General features: G+C 40.2%; 2 protein-coding genes across 4 annotated transcripts; one reads left to right on the top strand and one right to left on the bottom strand.

Moving 5' to 3' along the window:
• The first annotated feature begins 413 nt into the window (after window positions 1–413).
• LOC110703613 (endoribonuclease Dicer homolog 3-like) lies at window positions 414–6,054 on the top strand. 3 transcript variants are annotated; one of them, XM_021881394.1, is made up of 3 exons: window positions 414–631; window positions 5,076–5,187; window positions 5,619–6,054. In XM_021881394.1, the coding sequence occupies exons 2-3, from the start codon at window positions 5,082–5,084 to the stop codon at window positions 5,756–5,758; spliced, it is 246 nt and encodes an 81-aa protein (XP_021737086.1). In that variant the 5' UTR covers window positions 414–631; window positions 5,076–5,081; the 3' UTR covers window positions 5,759–6,054. The 3 variants fall into 3 exon arrangements, with proteins under 3 accessions (XP_021737086.1, XP_021737085.1, XP_021737083.1); XM_021881393.1 differs by having other exon boundaries at window positions 5,073–5,187; XM_021881391.1 differs by lacking the exons at window positions 5,076–5,187; window positions 5,619–6,054 and adding an exon at window positions 1,639–5,034 and having other exon boundaries at window positions 417–631.
• A 419-nt stretch (window positions 6,055–6,473) lies between these two features.
• LOC110703612 (pentatricopeptide repeat-containing protein At1g20300, mitochondrial-like) lies at window positions 6,474–8,729 on the bottom strand. Its single transcript, XM_021881390.1, has one exon. The coding sequence runs from the start codon at window positions 8,538–8,540 to the stop codon at window positions 6,933–6,935; it is 1,608 nt and encodes a 535-aa protein (XP_021737082.1). The 5' UTR covers window positions 8,541–8,729; the 3' UTR covers window positions 6,474–6,932.
• Between the last annotated feature and the right edge of the window lie 12,141 nt (window positions 8,730–20,870).

Raw genomic sequence — 20,870 nt, 5'->3', positions numbered from 1 at the left:
CTCAACGTTTTCAAAATTAAATTAACAATTATATGTACAACATACCACATTTAATGAAAATTAGTTGATTTATTTACAAATTGTCCCTTGATCTCTTAAAAAGCCCCGTATGATTAAAATAAATAAATCATGTTTCTTCTGTTGACCACCTTTGGGCAAAATTAAGTGACTCATGCATTAAATCCGAAAATTAAATTTAGTACACCTTTAATTGATTTTTGCACACTCCTTTATAAGAAGAGCATAAAATTAATTTTGGTGTGCCAAAATCATTTTCCATTAAACCCTACCTCAAAGTTGATGGAAGCAAGCTTTTCTATTAGACCAAGTTTAGTTGGTTAGGAAGTACAAAGTGTTTGGTACTTGTAAAAGAAAGTACATACATAAATGAGAATAAATTCTGACCGTTTGATATTATTAAGATGCGCCACTTAACATCATACACCTGTTATTAATATTATTCTTATTTACTTTTTTTTTTTAATTTCTTTTGATCCTTTGGAGGTTTTTAACGTTTAACCCTCTCTCTCTCTCTCTCCAGAATCTCCACACGCCATTGATACTGCATACTCTGAAATTTCCATTGAAACAGCATCTGAGCTTTCTCTCCTCCATTGAAGCAGCTTCTGAGGTAAAATGTTTTAGTTTTCTTCTTTTCTTTTTTTTTTTTTAATCATCGAATATAAATGTCACACTTTAGTGTAAATCATTAATTTAATTGTCAGTATATTCAATTTAGGGTTGTTCTTTGTTGAATTTTAAATTGTTTGTTATAATTACTGAATTCATTACAATGAAAAGTTTGTTGATTTTCTTTATCAAGAAGAATTTCATGTTATTTTTGGGGCCTAATTTGATAATTGAGTCAAATTTGGTTGTGATTTTAATTATGTAATGCATGCTTTTGTTTACATTGTATAAGCCTTTAATGTTAGGAGGGAACTATGAAAATGGACCTTTTATCCCCTCTTGCCATGGCTCAGGGACGGGCCTGTTAGAAGTTATGTAATTGAGGAAGTGTTGCATTTGCTGAAATGTTTTAGGTAATTGGTTTTGATGAGTCAGATGCGGTTCGTATTAATACTCGAATTAATATGAGCAAGTTCATAGACATTTCTTCTCTGTTTGTTGTAAGGGGATCAATTCATTGGTGTAAGTAGAATTGATCTCCTTGCCAAGATTATGGTATTTTGAAGATTTTGTTGCCTGTGTTGTGGAATGAGATTGTCACAGCATCTAGCATTAGCGTTGGCAATCGGCTTGAAACGTTTCTGTTTTGATACCCATCCACAATGTTAAGTCCTAGCTATTGACAGTCATCAAACTTGTCAATTATTTAAAAATGTTGGAGTTGATGCATCAGAATTTGCAAGGTTTTTGTAATTTGAAGGGTGATGCTCAATTGCCCATGTACATTTTAAGTGTCTGCATTTATGTTCGACATGGATGATGTCCAGATGCCATGGGCTGTGATTCAATCTGCCTACCTATCTGTCTCTGTCTCTTTCTCTCTCTGTAACAAGTCCAGATGCCATTGCTGGCAGGAGAACATGTGCACTCGTCACAAAAATCAAAGTGTTTGTACTTGTACTGGTGTTTTCTTGAGTACTTATGGGTGTTTCAATAATTTTTGTGTAGGGGTTGCATCATCTCCAAAGTCATTGTGCAATTTCTATAATATTGTTGGGCATTGCATCTGATGGATATCCTAGATGGTCATCATATAGGACTTGATGAAAGTGATACAAAAGTGAAATGCAATGAGTCTGCTGGTGCTGGAACCACAAAAAGAAAGGAGTTGCACGGGACAGTTCATGTTAATGCCTTATCTGGTACTTGGAGAGATAACCCTCATGGAGCTGTATTCCATGCTTACAAGATTGATTTCTCTTGTGATTGTGAGTTGTACCCTGGTTTTGTACTCTTGACGGAGTTGAAGCTAGATGAGGATGTAGCTAATACTAAAGTTGACTTGTATCTACTTGACAAGATGGTCAAATCATCGGTTATGCCATGTGGTGAAGTGCATTTGGGGTCGGACCAAATAAGGCGAGCAATGCACTTTCATGAACTTCTCTTTAATGGGTTATATGGAAAATTGTTTCTAGGATCAAAAGCAAGTGGGGTCAATAGAGAGTTTCTTCTTCAGAGAGACACTGGTCTTCTGTGGAGTACTTCATACATTTATTTGATCTTACCAATTGAGTCGTTAGACTATGTAGATCATGATTCATGGAGAATTGACTGGAAGGGCATTGATTCCTGTGTCTCTGTGGTAGAATTTATGAGGAATTCTGCTTGGTTGAGTGCTGAACAATCTGGGGCCCAATATAGGAGCTCGATTGGTGACCCCTCTTCAGCAGGTAACGCTGGTGAGAATACTATACATTTGGCTAACCGTTCATTGTCTATAGAGAACTTGGAAGAAACTGTCGTTATGTCCATCCACACTGGAAGGATATACTATGTTCGAGAAGTCTTGGTCAATACCTCTGCTGAGAGCCCTTTTGATTCTAATGTTGATGGGGCACCATCAAAGTATACTAGTTTTGCTGATTACTTCAACAAGAAGTACGGAATTGTGCTGTTCTATCCAGGACAGCCATTGTTACTGTTGAAGCAGACTCATAATCCATTTAATCTTCTCTCAGATAGTGAGGCTAGTGCATTGCGTCGAAAGTTGCTGTCAAGTGGTGATCTGGTTGACTCAAAGCGACAGAATCATGTTCACATGCCACCTGAGCTTTTAGTCTGTATTGATATCCAACTATCAACTCTAAGGGCGTTGTATTTAATACCTTCTTTGATTCACAGGCTGGAGTCTCTGATGTTAGCCTGTCAGCTAAGGAAAGAGATTGCCTGTAACTTTCATATGCCAAGCTCACTGATTTTGGAAGCACTTACAACTCTCAGATGCTGTGAAGATTTTTCTTCAGAGCGTTTAGAGTTGCTTGGTGATTCAGTGCTAAAGTATGTTGTGAGCTGCCATGTTTTTCTTAAAAGTCCCCATGAACATGAAGGAAAGTTATCTGGCCAGCGCCAAAGTACTATTTGCAATGCTAACTTACATAAATTGGGAACTAAGCGCAAGCTGCACGAATACATTCGTGATAGTGCATTTGAGCCTCGTCGATGGGTTGCTCCTGGGCAGCTTTCAGTTCATCCGGTTCCTTGTTCACATGGTGTTGACACATCTGAAGTGCCTTTAGATAAGAGATTTCATACTATTGACGAAAATACCGTACTTGGAAAGAGCTGTGACAAGGGACATCGGTGGTTGGTTTCCAAAAGCATAGCTGATTGTGTTGAGGCAGTTATTGGAGCATACTATGTTGGTGGTGGATTAATGGCTGCTCTCCATATGATGAAATGGCTAGGAATTGAAGCTGAACTGGGGCCTGGTTATGTTGACAAAGCTATTAATCTGGCATCTGACCGATCTTGCATCCAAAAAGTTGATCAGATTACAGCCTTGGAATCCAAACTCGGGTATGACTTTTCTACCAAAGGACTGCTACTTGAAGCTATTACTCATTTAACAGAGCAAGAATCTGGGGTGGGCTACTGTTATGAGAGGCTGGAGTTTCTGGGAGACGCTGTGCTGGATGTGCTGATAACATGGCATCTTTATCAGAACCACACGGATATTGATCCAGGAGAATTAACTGACCTACGTTCAGCTTCTGTGAACAACGAAAATTTTGCCCAAGTCTCTGTCAGGCGAAACCTGTATCAGCATCTTCAGCTTTCTTCCGAGTCAATCTCAAAACAGATAACAGAGTACGTTACACTGGTTATGGATGCAGAAGATTCTAAGTCGCTGCAAGGAAGGCAGTGCCCCAAGGTTCTTGGTGACCTTCTGGAGAGTATTGCCGGGGCAATACTAATTGATACCAAGCTTAATGTCGAAGAAGTGTGGAGAATATTTTTCCCTTTATTGTCTCCTATTGTAACACCTGATAATCTTGAGTTACCTCCCTTCCGTGAATTGAATGAATTGTGTGATCGCCTTGGATACTTTTTCAAAGAACATTGTATCAATGACAAAGATGTGGTGCTTGCAGAATTGAGACTACAACTGGAAGACATTTTATTGATAGGAGAAGGAATTGGTAAAACTAAAAAAGCTGCCAAGGGACAAGCTGCTCTTTATTTGTTGAAAGGACTGGATAACAAAGGAATGTCATATGATAAATGTGTTTTGAAGAGGAAAAAACAGGAATTGAATGATGTCAGTTCAGGCCTGATCGATATGAAATTCAGTGTCATGAAAAGCAAACATACATCTCAGAAGAAGCAAAAGGTCTCTCTGCTGCCTTGTGGAGATAATGAAGCTCCAGATGCTGCTATTCCAGTTATTGCAGCTGTTAAAACAGATAAAGGGGGGCCAAGAAACTCATTGTATGAATTGTGTAAAAGATTGCAGTGGCCTATGCCTAGCTTTGAAACTAATGAAGAAAAGTCAAGATCACCTATTGAATTCGGCGAAGGCTCAGATAAAAGGACCGGCTTCAATGGTTTTACATCGAAAATCTCTTTGCTCATACCTGACTATGGTGTCATGGAGGCCATGGGGGAGCAAAGAGCTGATAAGAAAAGTTCTCAAGACTCGGCAGCACTGCACTTGCTTTATGAGTTGGAACAGCAGGGAAAACTAGTTATCAATTGCTAATAAGTAGGTGGAACATTAGGGTAGACTTAATGAACTGAAATGACAAGCTTTGATGGATGCTAGTGATAAGGATTCAAACTCTTGATTCCTTCTGCCTTTAGGCTTAGATGGTGTAGGACAAGCTATGTAATGGAGTCCTGAATAACTAAGAAGGATAGATTACCCTGTTGTTTAGTCTTAACGAATTTGAATTTAAGATTATGGCCCTTGTACATAATGGTGTAACATTACTGTAACTGTGAACACCGTATTGTTGTTCTGTCTTGCCTGTTGCTTGATCATCGTCATTAGGACATTTAATAAACATCTTGTCTGTAGATGTAACCTTTATTCTTCCAGTGTATTTTCCCTTTATTAACCTCTCTAATCTCCCTTTTAACGTTGAAGAATATGATTGCAGCAGGTTGTCATGGGTGTCACTCTTGATTTACAGGCTTTTATTCTTCGTGCTAGAGTACTGAAGCTGTATAGAGAAGCACTGAGAACGGCTAGGCGAGCCCCATCTCAATCCAGAGGTCCCCCCCCCCCCTCTCTCTCATATATTTTCTGCTGCTATTGTTTTATCAGTTGCGAGAGCTATTGCGAATTCCTTCATTAGTTATTGCAGTTGGTTGTTATATATCACCTTGGTTGCCTAAAGCAGGCAAAATAATCCATTCTGGGTACTTCATGATCCTCATCTTTGGGTAAATTTACTTTGGATACCAGAGAATTAATTTATTGTTTCACTTTGGCTCATCACCTAGCCTTGTCGATTTTCCAATCTTTCCATTATTAATCACTGGTCATGATAGTTGTAGTAATACATTTGCAGCTTTGTGTGTTATGGATTCATAATGTACGTTTTTTTCTATGATCTTCAGTGGATCATGCCACTTAACAAGTAATCTTGTGCCGATTCTGGTGAAAGTTCTGAAAGAGATTATGGTTGTCCTTGCAATTGCAGTTGAATTGCAGCAAACAATAAGGCAAGAGATAGAGAAGAACCGGGATTGTCAAGACAAGCAGAAGATTCGTTTCCTGCTAAATGAAGGGAAGGAGAGAGTGAAACGCTTAGATGAGATGCTCGATATGCAAGGTTGCTGAGAATGCTGACCATTCATTGCTTTGGGGGAAATGTTCTGTTACAAGAGGATATATTTAAATCACAAAGCTCGTTGGCTTGCTAGCTACCTGATGTACTCCCTCACTGTGGTGGTTCAGCCATGATGTGTTGACTGCTGTAATCTTTTTCTAAATGAGGATATGTATGTGGAATACGTCGTAAGAATTTCTTCTGTAACATTATGCTGCCAGTCTTGAGATGTGAGAATTTCTTCTGTAACATTATGCTGCCAGTCTTGAGATCTAATGAGTTCTAAGTCCTGCGCTTTGGTTTTCAATTTAATTTTAAAAAGGCAGGCGCGTTTTATGAATAAATAAAAGAGTCTAAGCAATTTCATCACTTTCGTGTACCCATTGGACAGCAGCAGACTAATCCAACTAAACATTTTTAAAGAAGGCAAATATAATACCCTATGCATTCATTTGTATTTCACTTATTAGCCCTTATTTTTAAGATTTAACCCTAACCTTATTGGACAATAAAGTAAAAAAGAAGATAATATATTACTCTAGACATGGTTCCAATTTCCAAATACGGAGTATACATTTGAAAAGGAAAATTCAGATTATTGCAAGGAACTATGGAAGTGAGATTGACTTGGAAAAACAAGTGCTTTTATGCTACGATAATGCATTGTAAAACATATAAATTGACTAGGAAAAGATGTGAAACTTCATGCCATTCCAATTGCATGACTTATCAAAAACAGCAAAGTGTATATTATGAGAATAGAAAACAGTAATCATGTATGTACACTAGATTGGGTTGCAAACAGAGAAATTGAACAAGCCAACACAAAAACTGTCCAGGCTCTGCCTCAAGAGAATGGCAATAAGTGAGATTGAACACGCCAACACAATAATAGTCGTCCAGGCTCTGCCTCTTGAGCTTGACAAGAAGTTCAACAAAAGCATTAAAGGAGTTGCTTTGCAGTGTTTTAGTGTAAACTAATTTGTAAGGACCTTGCCCGTCATTAGCATCAAAATACGAGAATAGAAGAGTGCACTGTATATATCACTGAATCAAGGGACAAATCATGGAATACATTTCCACAAAATTTTCTTCTTCCCTTCCTATTAAGTTTAACAACCGAGGTCAATTAATGTGCAGCACAGAAAATCCAGCTCAAACTGGTAGCACTCGTATACTGTGTCTTCAAATAGGCCGAGTAGCATATCCCCTGTCAACCATCTTTTCCACCAATTCTTCATGCAACTGAAGCTGCTCCGCTTTTCTCAATAGATTCAAAACCATGTTGTATAGATGCAAGCTTGGCACCAAACTCTTCACTTCAATCATCTCTCTAAAATACTTGTAAGCTTTGGACCAGTGCCCCATTGCACAAAACATCGAGATCAATGTCTTATAAGTATTCACATTAGGCTCTACGCCATTCTCATCCATCTCCTCCTTCAGCTTTAGAACCATATCAGTCGACTTGGATTCCACAAACATCTTCATCAGCACATTGTATGTCACTGTATTAGGCTGACACTTCAATTCTTTCATCTTTGCAAACAAACGATGAGCAGAATTCACATCCTTAGCCTTAGCTATACAGATGAATATTGGGTTAAAACTATGCGCATTAGGAACACATCCTTTGATCGCCATTTGGCGAATCAACTTAGTAGCTTCATCCCGATTGTCATTCCTACAATGGGAGTCAATCAGAAAGTTATAGGTGATCACATCAGGCTCACACCCAAGCCTTTTCATCTGATTAAAAGCCTGCAAGACCTTCTCAGTCTTCCCCACTTTAGCATGCACCCTCATCAAATTATTGAAGGTCACAACATTTGGCTGACAACCCTTGTCAATCATCTCCGAAAAAACATCATGGGCACGAGTAATTTGCCCGTGCCTGCACAAAGCATCGATAACAATCGTATAAGTATACACATTAGGCTCAATGCCGGCCTTCTTCATCTCACCAAAAACCCTCTCAGCCTCCGGAATATTCCCCACCTTACACCACCCATTCACCAAGCTAGTATAAAGCACAACATCAAGTTCAAATTTATCTTTTACACTATCAAACAACGATTGAGCATCGGCCGCCTTCTTTTTCTTACTAAGAATGCTAATGATAGCCGTGAATGCCGCCTTATCAGGGCGGCAACCGTAATCCTCCATTCGATTAAATGCGTGTATCGCCTCGGCTACCATTCCTGCCCTAACATACCTCCTAACTAAGGAATTAAAAACATCTACAGAAATTGGTAAATTACTAGTTTTCATCAAATCAATCAAACTCCATGCTAAATCAAACTTCCTTACCTTCCCAGCTAAATCGATCATTTCCGCAATAGCCTCATCCGTCAAGACAATAACGCCATTGTTATACTGGCCAACCACCCAATTGAAGAAAGCGAGAGCTTGAAGAAAGGGAACTCCATGGCGGACAATACGACACCGTTCGATAACAGAGGTTACGATTTCAGGGGAGAGAGAATCGACGGTGGAAAGCTTCGAGAAGGAGAGGGAAAGAGAAGGGATGGTGAAATTAGGGTTTAGAAAATTAGGGTTTTCTTCAAAATTAGGGTTTTTGCGGAAATGGTCTTTGATTAAAGAATGGAAATTTTCCGCGATTTGGGTTTCTTGAGGAGAGAGATTGGAAGGTTTTCTGGGTTGTTCTGGAGCTTCAATATCATCTTCATTGTCAGATTTCTGGGGTTGCAGAGTTTCAATGGCGGATGTGGAGAAGGGTTTAAGGGAAATTTTAGAGAGAGAAAATGATAATCTTGTTCTAATTAAAGCCATTTGAAATAAATGAAGGAATGTTGAAGAAAGCTTTAATTTTTGTTTATGGTTGTTAGAAATGGGAAATGGGAAATGGGAAGAAATCAAGCGAGCTTTCGCCAACGGAGGAAGCTGAGGTTTATGCCTAAAGCCCTAAACCCTTTAGCAGTGTACACAGTACAGAGGTCGGAGGACAGTATAAATGACGTCGCTTTAGATACTAAAATTAAGGCTTGTTTGATAAAGATTTACTGAGTTAAGCACAAATTCAGGTACTCAATTCTACTTTTTTTCACCGTTTAGGTACTACGGGGCCGTTTGGTTGGGGTTAATAATCAAAGGGAATCGGAATGAACTGATATCATTCCCTTTGTTGTTGTTTGTTTGTCACTTTTTTGATTCCCTTTACCCATTTTTATTTTTGAGTTCACCCATTTTTAGTCTACATTGATTCCCCACCCCCCTAGACTTTCCCATTCCCTTTCCCTAGCCACCATACCCACCATCGTTCTACTTGCCGGAACTTGCCCAACCACCTCGCCGTGGACCCAGTCACCTCGCCGAAACTCACCGCACTCCCCCCATCTCGCCGGAGCCCGCGCATCTCCCCCACATCTCCCCTCGAAAATACCTCCGATCCTCTCCCCGGAAAATGGGCAAATCCGCCATTGACGCAACAGGGGAGCTCCTGATCAAAATCCCAGCAACCATAGTCCACCTAATCGACAACCAACAAAGCATCGAGCTAGCATACGACAATCTCGAAATCCTCCTCCTCTGTCAAAACGACGCTGATGTTGACGTTTTAGCAAGAATCGGAGATCAACTCCAATGGCCTTTAACAAAAGACGAAGCCACCCTCAAACTAGACGACTCTCACTACTTCTTCACACTCTCCTCCAACGACGACGTTTTGAATCGGAGAACAAAAGGACTGGAAACTCTGCTGAAAAAACTCTGATGGTGTTTTCTAGGGTTTTTGCGTGGGTGGTGGAATTTTTTCCGGGAAGGGTAGGGGCTGTGAGGGGTGGGGGAGGTGCGCCGGGGGCCGAAGATTCTCGTCGACGTTGTGGCTGGGCGGTGGGGTGGCTCGTGGTGGCTGGAATAGTGAAGAAAGGGGATGTGTGGTGGTGATTCCTTTTGTATTTTGAAAACCAAACAACATACTACTTGGAAAGGGTTTCATTCCATTCTCCTACATTCCCTTTGTCCATTCCATTCCGATTCCCCTGCGCGAAACAAACGGCCCCTAAATTATTTTTGCTTTGCTTTTGGGTACTTAGTTAAGAATTGCGGCCAAAAATAATAATTCAATCTAAGAATTCAGTACCTTTTGTTACAGAATTCAGTACCTTGGTTAAATGAAAGTGGGCCCCACCCGATTAAAAAAATGCGCGGGTCAACCCTTTTCTTTTTCCCCTTTCTTATTCTTTATTCCCCCTTTTTGCCCCTTAATTCTTTCCATTTCTGGAAATATTCGCTGCGCATCAGTCGAAGAACACGAGCAGCTACATTCGAATCTGGGGAAAACGACAGCGAAAGCCGCCATTTTTTTGAGGTATGCTTACTTACTCATGGTTTTTGTTGTTAATTTGATATAAATTTTGAATTTTTTGCCCAATTGATGATGGTAATTGCGACTTAGGGTTTTGCGTTTTTTGGGTTTTTTTTAATCAAAATCAAAATGTCGATTTCTTGTGTTTTTTGTGTTAAATTTGTTGCTATGTTGTTTATTGTATTAAGCTTGTGTTGTTGGTGGATATTGATTGCATGTTGATTATTTATGCTCTAAGGTTTGATTTGTTGATCTGTTTTGCGCACTAAAATAGGGGTGGTTTTGGTGAAATTGTGTATGTGTGATTGATGATGTTGTGTGTGTTTTTCTTGTGCAGCAGCAGCAGGGGAAGAACCTAGCAGCAACTACTGTTTTTTTTTTTAAATATGGGAAAACCTTGTTGAAGAATTTGTGCCTAAATAGACATGGTGAATGAACCTGTTTTGATGATATTTAGTGCTGGTATACTGCTACAACTTCTGTGTTGTTGTTGTTTTTTTTTTTTAACTGAAATTGAACCAGGGAAAATCGTTTTGGATGAATTTTGGTTAAGAAAAAAAGGTGAATATGCCCTACAGTGATGCTAGTGTTTTGCAGGTGTTTTCATGGCATTTTTTTGGCCAAGTTCATGCCCCTTTAAATATAGTAATAACGGCTAGTTTCTGAGTCAAAGTTATGAATTTTTTTTTATTTTTAAAATATTAATTTTTTAATTAGGCATGGATAACCCCCAGAATTAGCAAGTAAAGAAGACTTACAATTGCTTACACTGACTATGATGGAAGGATCACACTTGCTACATGAAGCCCTCAAAGTTGTAAAAGAACTTCAGAAGAAATATGACGAGGTTCCACTCTCGAAAAATAAACCTAAGAGAGAGTTCACACCCATGGGAATGACCTATGATGCTACTTTTGATCATCTCTATAATCAAGGACTAATCAAACCTATTGGACCTACTGAGGATCCAACACCAGAAAAACGATCTTCAAGATGGGATTCCAAGTCCTACTGCAAGTACCATCGAGGAAACGGTCATACCACAAATGAATGCTACAGGTTTCAAAACCTCATTCAAGATCTTGTGGAAGCCAACAAGATCCCATCACCTCTAGCTAGCAAGGGAACGAGGAAACACTTTTCTTTGCAAGTAACCGATAAACCCAAAAAGAGTAATAGACTCTACACTCCAATTGGGATCCCATACGCACAAATGTTCAAAATTCTCTCCGAGAGTGGCGAAATCAAACCTCTCGAACCGAGACCATTTGAATCATTAAAAAGGACAGATAGATATTATTGTCAATATCATCAATCAGGGGGTCATACTATCGAAAACTGTTTTAAATTCAAGGATTTAATTCAGAAAATGATTAATGATAAGAAGCTAGTCCAAGTTCCACAAGAAGAGGATGCAAATATTAATGGAGTTTGGGACAGCGACGAAGAAGACGTCTATTTGAAAGACATGGTAGGACCTCCACCTTCGGTGCCATATGCCATGGATGACTTTTGGGTTGAAGAAGATTCATTAATAGATGTCCTCACAAGATCCGGGAGAATGCAACCTCCTGTTTCGACACAACCCATGCCAACCACACAACAAGTTCCCATTTCTATCATAGAAGATAATGAATTGTCAAACAGTTCAAGAAAACCAAAGTTGAAATGAATATATGGAAACTTCTGGCAGTGTCTCGAGAACATAGGTTGGCTATAATGAATGCCTTGGATAAAATAGGGATAGAATCTGACACCACTCCTAGGGGGTTGGCTAATTTCTTCACAAGTGATCTCCCTAGTCCCATCAATTTGATCACCTTTTCCGACAAGGATTTGCCCCCACAAGGTGACAAGCATTATAAGGCATTAAACCTCACAGTGGTTTTCAAGAGAATGAACGTCCCTATGACTCTTGTAGATAATAAATCAGCCATTAATGTCTGTCCACTTAGAATTGCGAGAATGTTAGGCATAAGGGATGAAGACTTAACCCCGTCAACGCAAGGAATAAGAGCCTATGACAACACTCGTCGTCAAGCTCTTGGTAAAATTACTATGAATGTAACGGCGGGAGCGATAGAAAACGCTACTACTTTCCAAGTAGTAGATATTAAAGCTTCATTCAATCTATTATATTGTTGGGACGCCCTTGGCTTCATGACCTAAAGGCTGTCCCCTCATCTCTCCACCAACAAGTAAAAGCTATAGTTGGAGGAATTCCTATTACCATCGATGCTTCACCCATGAGAATTAAATCTATAGAGAATCCAATAATTAATGTGAAGCATGATGAAGACGATGAAGATTTGTGGGGCTTCAATGAAGAGGTCTCCTTAATCGAGGAGGATGAAAGGACCCCTCTCTGCCACGACCCCCACTCCAACATGATCGTGAACGCTATTCTGAAGAAGCAAGGACATTTTCCTGGGATGACCCTAGGAAAGAAGAAAGGAATAGAAAAACCGTTGGAATCACCTGGCCTCCCTAAATTAGACACTTTCGGACTTGGTTTTGAACAGACTCGGAAAGATCTCAAGCGAGCTCAGGAAAAGTCGAAGGCACGTAGGGACGCTCGCATCCAAAAGAAAGCAATCCCAATGGATCAGTATCCTCTTACCCTTAATGGACAATTTATAAGAGAAGGAGAGGACTATCCATGTTACGAATTTCCCGAACCATTTGTTGTAAATGGCATAAGGCAATCGGGATTCGAAATTTTCTTTGCTATTTCACAGACGAAATCCCAATTTCTGTCCATAAGGAGAAAGCACCCCCATGCTTTGACTTTAATGTCATGGGATTATTATTTGGGCGAGAAAAGGATGATCCAATGTACAAAGGGGATAACTCCTCGCTCATTCAGACATTCCTACAAAGCGAAAGCTTCGATCCCTCGAAGCTAATCACTCCAGCGGAAGGATCACTACAAGGGTGGCGCAAGACCGTCAAAGTGACTACTCCAAGTGGAAGGAAGATCTCCATCACGACGGGGCAAAGACCGATGTTCGAAGAGTTGTCTGAGTCAGAGTCAGAGTCAGAGTCTCTCCCCATAGAGTCATCTAGGTCCTTAGTTGTAGCATCTCCTCCTTCTATCCCTTCCCCTAGAATAGTTAGTGATCAAGTCCCTGAGGACATATCACTCTTTGATGTAATGATCTTAGAGTTTAATAATATGGCTTCTTCTCCTTATTCTTTGTGTTCTTCTTTAACCCAAGATGATGAGCATTGCTTAACTAACAATGAAAAAGACAAAGAACTTATTAAAGTAATGGAAACACTTGAAAAGAAAACACCGATAATTGAAGAAACTGAGACGGTTGATATCTCAAATGATTCAACCAATAAAAGAGAAGTTAAAATCGGACTAACACTTAATGAACAAGAAATAACCGATTTAATTAACTTGCTTAAAGAATTCATCGACGTATTCGCTTGGTCATACGAAGATATGCCAGGCATTAATAGAGAAATAGCTCAACACACCATACCACTAATTCCAGGAATGAAACCTGTAAAACAAAAGTTACGTCGAATGAAACCCGACGTAGCTCTTAAAATAAAAGAGGAAGTTCAAAAACAAATAACTGCAGGTTTCATCAAGGTATCCAAATACCCCAAATGGGTCGCCAACGTCGTCCCAATTTTGAAAAAGGACGGAAGGGTAAGAATGTGTGTCGACTATCGAGATTTAAATAAGGCAAGTCCAAAGGACGACTTCCCTTTACCACACATTGATATTCTGGTGGATAACACAGCAAATCACGCGCTTCTCTCGTTCATGGATGGATACGCGGGCTATAATCAGATTCTCATGGCAGAAGAACACATGGAGAAAACAACCTTCATAACACCCTGGGGTACTTACTGCTACACGGTAATGCCATTCGGGTTGAAAAACGCGGGTGCTACTTACCAACGTGCAACGACTGCCTTGCTCCATGACATGATGCATAAAGAAGTTGAAGTATATGTGGACGACATGATTGTAAAGTCAAAAGATCGCCAAGGCCATCAAGTAGCCTTAAGAAAATTCTTCGAGAGGCTAAGAAAATACAATATGAGGTTAAACTCATCTAAGTGTGCTTTTGGAGTCACCTCAGGCAAGCTTTTGGGTTATGTCATAAGCTGTAGAGGAATAGAGATAGACCCAACCAAGATCAAGGCAATCATGTCGATGCCACCGCCCAAAAGCGAGAAGCAAATTCGAGGATTTATTGGCCGGTTGCAATACATAAGTAGGTTCATATCAAAATTGACGACAATATGTGAACCAATCTTTAAAAAGCTTAAAAAGAATGTACCAGTGATATGGGATGATGAGTGTCAAAAATCCTTTGAAAAGATCAAAGCCTATCTCGCAAATCCTCCTGTATTAGCACCAGCACTTCCGGGAATACCTCTTAGGCTGTACTTAACAGTTACCAAAGAGACAATGGGAGCCATGCTAGCACAAGAAGTAGAAGGCAAGGAAAATGCGATCTACTATCTAAGCAAGAAAATGCTCGAATATGAAGCATGCTATACACCACTTGAGAAATTGTGCCTCGCCTTGGTGTGGGGCACAACCAAGTTAATACATTACATGCTCGTGCATACAGTCTTCGTAGTTTCCCGACTAGATCCACTCAAGTATTTATTCGAGAAATCTACACTCAACGGGCGTATATCAAGATGGATAGTCAACTTAGCCCAGTTCGACGTAAGGTTCATGCAACAAAAATCTATCAAAGGATCTGTGGTGTCGGATTTTCTAGCGGACTTTCCAATAGAAGACTCGACGCCAATACACGACAATGAATTTCCAGATGAAGACTTGATGGTCACTGAAGATGATACTTGGACCTTGTACTTCGACGGAGCCTCAAACCAAAAGGGATGTGGCGTTGGAGTATTACTAGTATCACCCAAAGAAGAGCATGTTCCAATCTCCATAAAGCTCGATTTCGACGTTACCAACAACGGTGCTGAATACGAAGCATGCGTGGTAGGCCTTGAAACAGCTTTGGCATTGGGAGTAAAAAAGTTACGGATATTCGGAGACTCTTCATTGATCATCAACCAAATCTCCAAAAGGTGGAAAGTAAGGAGCAAAAGTCTAGCCCCTTACCAAACCTATCTGGAAACCCTTACTAATCAGTTAGAGAAGGTAGAATACACATATATACCTAGAGAAGAAAATCAATTTGCTGATGCCTTGGCAAGACTAGCCTCAATGGTTAGGATTCCTACGGAAATCGAGAAAGTGCCTCTAACCATTAAAAAAAGGCACAAACCGGCCTATATTAAAGCTATAGAAGATGACGAAGCAATCCAGGACGAAGAAGAAGAAGAAGAAGAAGAAGAAGAAGAAGAAGAAGAAGAAGAAGAAGAAGAAGAAGAAGAAGAAGAAGAAGAAGAAGAAGAAGAAGAAGAAGAAGAAGAAGAAGAAGAAGAAGAAGAAGAACCGTGGTATACGGATATACTCAATTATGTCACCAAAGGAGAATACCCTCCCCACGCTGACAAAAGAGCAAAACGAGCATTAAGACTCTTGGCTTCCCAATACGTACTCATAGACAACGAGCTACACAAAAGAGTACCTAAGGGTCAAACTCTCTTATGTGTAAGAAAAAAAGGATGCCCAAAGAGAAATGAGGATAGTCCACGAAGGAATTTGTGGAACTCACGTAAATGGCAAGATGTTAGTCCAAAAGATAATGCGATAAGGATACTATTGGACTACAATGAATAGGGATTGCCATCAATACGTAAAATGATGCCCTAAGTGCCAAATCTACGCTAATTTACAACACGTTCCTCCATCTTTACTCTACACCTACATGTCGCCATGACCATTCTCTACATGGGGAATTGACATCATCGGCAAAACCACTCCCCCAAGAACAGGAGGTCACGAATATATCTTAGTGGCAATTGATTACTTCACAAAGTGGGTCAAAGCACAATCGTATGCTAAACTCACTGCAAAGCATGTAGCACTCTTTATCGAGAGAAATATTATTTGTCGATATGGAGTCCCACATGAAATGATAAGTGACAATGGAACTCACTTTCAAGCCGAATGTGAAGAATTGCTACAGAAATATGGTATTCAACATCATCATTCTTCTCCTTATAGACCTCGGGAAAATGGAGCATTCGAAGCAGCTAATAAAAATCTAAAGACTATCATCGAGAAAATGACGGAAAATTACAAGGATTGGCCTGACAAACTTCACTTCGCATCGTGGGGCTATCGCACGTCAATTCGCACATCAACGGGAAATACGTCATTTTCCTTGGTTTATGGAATGGATGCCGTACAACCTGTCGAACTAGAGATTCCATCTCTACGCATCGCATTATAGAGCAAACTCGATGAAGTTGAATGGACTAGGGAAAGATATGAGGAGCTAATTCTACTTGATGAAAAACGACTAGAATCTCTACATCACGCTCAATGTTACCAAACTTGTATGGCTAGGCATTTTAACAAGAAGGTCAAGACAAGAAACATCAAAGCAGGAGTTTTGATGTTAAAGGCATTAAGGAAAAATGTTTTAGATCCAAGGGGAAAATTCAGACCTAATTGGTCTGGACCCTACATTGTCAAAACAATCCTGTCAGGAGGTGCAGCAAAATTAACTGACATGGATGGCAATGAATTCTCAAACATGACAAATCTTGACCAACTTAAGAAATACTACCCATAATTACTTGAGTAGGACACTCAAGAGAGCTACGTTTGGCCTGATTCCTTAAGAAAGGATACGTAGGCAACCCTTTACGGGTGCGGCCACTTTATTTCTTTCAAGTCTCGCATCCCAGACTCAATAAAAAATTCAACAGAAGATCGACGAAACATCGGCGTCACAGAAAAAATTCTGGCGCCAGCCGATGAACATTAGCGCTAGACGACAACCTCCGTCGCCTGACGCCAGACTGCCGTAGCTGGCGCCAGTCGCAGAATCGTGGCGCCAATTTAAAGTAAACTATTTGGGAATATTTCGGTGTTTTTCGGAAAACTTTCAACTTCCGTACTCGAAAAAAATTCTGGAAAATTAATTTTTAGGTTTTCATTGCTTTAATAAAATAAATTTAAAGTAAATAATTTAATTAAAAAGCTCGAATTTCATTAATAAAATAAATTACATTATTGATGGAATTTAAATAAAGCTTAATTAAATTAACTTTGAATTAAAAAAAAACTAAGCGTGATAATTGAAAATTAAGCAATGCTCTTAATCTTTTTTCTCTTTCTTAGCCCTTTTCCAATTCTTGTCTGCGTCTTCTTCCTCATCCATAACCTTAGCTAGTAGGCATCCTTTAGAGGACCTACATTCAATCTTTGAGTAAATAGTCTCTCCCTTAGCTAGGACCCCATGCTTCTTTTCTATCCAAGCTTTCTTTTCTGTGGTGTAAGCTTTCCTTTTTCCTTTATCTTTCGCAATACTTTTCTTCTTAGGCATTGTAGGTGTTTTGAACTCAACCCTTTCACCCAAGCGCTCCTTAACAGGAATCACTTTGTCACCTAGGCGACTCTTCACATCAGTTTTACTCTGATTTTTCTTCATGTCCTTTGAAGGTTTCTTCAAAAGCCACTTTTTAACGTCATTGGGCAAAGAAGGAGGAACCTTTCGGGTAATCACTTCCCATAAAGGTCTAGCGCTCCAATAAGCATCAAATTTGTCTACTTCCTGAGAGACAGGGAACTCATAAGGACGACGAAGATCACCGGAAGGAATAGTTTGAAGTAGGCCTTATTGTCTTTTTACCCTACAGGGATAATAAAAAGTCATTCGAAACAAGCTTGGAAGACGGCATAAAGGTTGCTTGTTAACACCAACCATCTTTTCTATTTTCCACCAAGGGATGACCCACTTGATGGCAAAATTATAAGACTCGAAGACTTTCTTCCATTCGTGGCGTCCCATCTTAGAGAAGCGTTTCTTCCTTCTCACGAAGAAATTTGGAGTATACTTCTCAATATTGTCTGAAGGGCTAATTAATTCCAGTCTTTCCATTAGCCACATCTGTAAAAAATTTCAATGCAAATAATTTATAATTAAAAATATTATTTTTCTACCTATAATAAAATTGGAGAGCCCCGAAAAGGTGCTTTTGGATTCTTCTTTAAATCATCAAGACTAAGCATAGTCTCTCCAACTATTAAGGGCATTGGATTTCTCCCAGATTCAATTTGCTCTAAAATAGTGGATATAATTGCTTGACCCTCATTATTTTTATCACTAGTGAAAAAATATTGATTGAGCATACAAAAGAGAAAAGCCCTTCTTCTATACACATGGAAAGATTCGGAATAAGGTCTATCAAAATAATGGCAGGCAAATTCTTTCAAATTAACTATGCTACCATCTACTATTTTTGTTAGATCTTTGTTTTTTAAGTTGAAGAAGCTCTCAAAATCCTTATAATAATATTCGTTTATTTTAGGGATTACTACAAGATCTAATGCAGGGAAGCCTAAAATAGCACCGAATTCTTCCGGCAAAGGGCTAATTTCATCATACCCTAGTCTAAAGCAATGAGTATCTACATCCCAATATTCTAGAGCGATATGAATAAAATCTAAATCAAGATCTACCCTTTTGACACCATAAATACCCCCCAGGTGAAACACATCTAACTCTTTTCTCTCCTTGGCGTTAAGAGACCGACACCATTCATGTGTGTAGTTGGTAAAACTTTTGGAGACTAGAGACATGTTTTTTTTTTCTCTAAAAGCTAGGAAAATATTTTATTTGCTAAAATTATGAAGAAAATCGGCTGGACAGGGGGCTATTTATACACAAAATCGGCACAGTTTTAATCCAGGAAGGATTCGGAGTCAGCGCTCATTAGCGCCAGACGCCAAACATTGGCGCCCGACGCCAGAGCCTGGCGCCAAACTCTAAGTGTAGTGCCTAACGCTACACCAAAACGCGTGGCGCCAGCTGGCGCTAATCTGTCTTATCGTACGATCTTTCCAAAAAACCGCATTTTTTTTTACCTGATTCGAGTCTGCCAATGACTTTACGGTTTCTTTATTCTTCTTTTATATCTTTTTCTAAAAATTCATTTATTTCTTCCTCTTGATTAATACAACTATTATATTAATTATATTATTTCTCGGATTTTATTTAGACTAACTTCCAAGTTTTTATAAATCCGATATTTTTTTTACTTTCATTTTTCATTTTTCTTTTTTTGGGGGAGAAATTCGGATACCCTCCATCGATAATAAAAATGAAGGAATTTTTGCGCAAAATTAACTTTCACAATTCCTTGCACACACAAACATGCACATAAAAATAATAAAAAATGAAAAACAACGATAAATGATGAATAAACTCATAATAGTATGTATATACAAACATGTCTAAATAATGAGTCTAATTAAAGGCAAAGTTCTATACAAAGTCAAAATAAAATAATAAAAAGCACAGGAACAAACTACGGTGCCGGGGGACGTACACCCATCATCTCATAAAACTGCGTCGTATGAGGAGTAACCTCTCCACCATCTCCAGCGCCAGCTTCGGTCTCCTCGGGAGGTGCAAAACTCAACACAGGACCCGTCCACCCAAGATCAACCTGAGGCTGAGGTTGTGGAGGCTGCTGTGATGACGAGCCAACCTTATACATCCCACCACCTCTAAGAGCCGAGGTAGCCTCTCCTTGGCCTACCGGCGCAGCATGTGCACCCTCAGATGAAGAGCCTGAGCCCTCTACCACCTCGGTACGAGTGCCTCAGAACGACCGCCCCGACCACCCAAACCAGTGCGGCAAAGCTTCGAGCTAGACCTCGCCGGCTCCCCCCGCACCTTAGGTCTCGTACGGGTACGAGAAGGAATGGGATGACCCTGCAAAAGAAACCAAAATAAAAAACATGCAGAATAGAAGCGGTAGTGCAAAACATGAGAAGGGAAGCTACCTCCTGAATGGCGTCGTCTCGACGACATGTAGCCACGTTCCTCATCCGGACGAGCTGGCTCCGGAAGGCATCTATGCATCGTGCCTTCGCCGCGACCACCTCGCGTGAGAACTATCAAAGAAGAAAGTCAGTAAACATGCATGACATATATGGACGAAAGTTGCAAATAAACAAGCTTACCTAAGTCTGGTGACGAGGAATCGACCGCTCCACAAAGCGCTCGCCCTCAGGAGCCGGAGGAATCATCTCCTCAATCGGCACATATGTCCCCTGATAGTGGATGGACATACGAGGTGGCACGAACTCAGCAGGACCACCCTAACAAAGCAAATCAAAATCAGTAAGCATTACTTGGGGGCTACTTAACACACGAAAGGTAAAAGCTGAAAATCATACCACCACATCCTCAGCAGGTACAACAACTGGAGCTAACAACGGCAGTAGCTCCTCCTCATAGCACCGCCCAGGGATCGTGTAAGATCGCCAAGGGGTACCAGCTCCCTCTAACATGTGCACCAACCTCGCGGCATTAAACATATGACGCGGTGGAGGAGCAGGAACGACAAAGGTATCTGAGGAATGCTGAATAGCAACTCTCTCTCCAAGATATGCAATCGCTCCATAGGTCCCCAAGAAATAGCGGTGCTCAGCAGAATACTGCGCGGCTAGCCTAGGGACCGCCAAGTCGACCCACGGTCGGTAGAACACATCAGACTCCTGCGAAGAACGCGTATCAGACAAGAATCTATCGAAGGTATCACAAAATGTTCAAATATGTAAAGAACCATACCGAGATGATCCAATCTCGGACGTAAGCAGTGGACATCCCCACACGGCGGCTTCCCTAGGAAGCACTTACTGGAAACCTTCGCGGCGACGG

This window comes from Chenopodium quinoa, unplaced genomic scaffold, assembly GCF_001683475.1.
Source record: "Chenopodium quinoa cultivar QQ74 unplaced genomic scaffold, ASM168347v1, whole genome shotgun sequence".
NCBI lineage: Eukaryota > Viridiplantae > Streptophyta > Magnoliopsida > Caryophyllales > Amaranthaceae > Chenopodium > Chenopodium quinoa.
The sequence above is the reverse complement of the archived record's forward strand: the minus strand, read 5'-3'. Positions and strand labels throughout refer to the sequence as shown.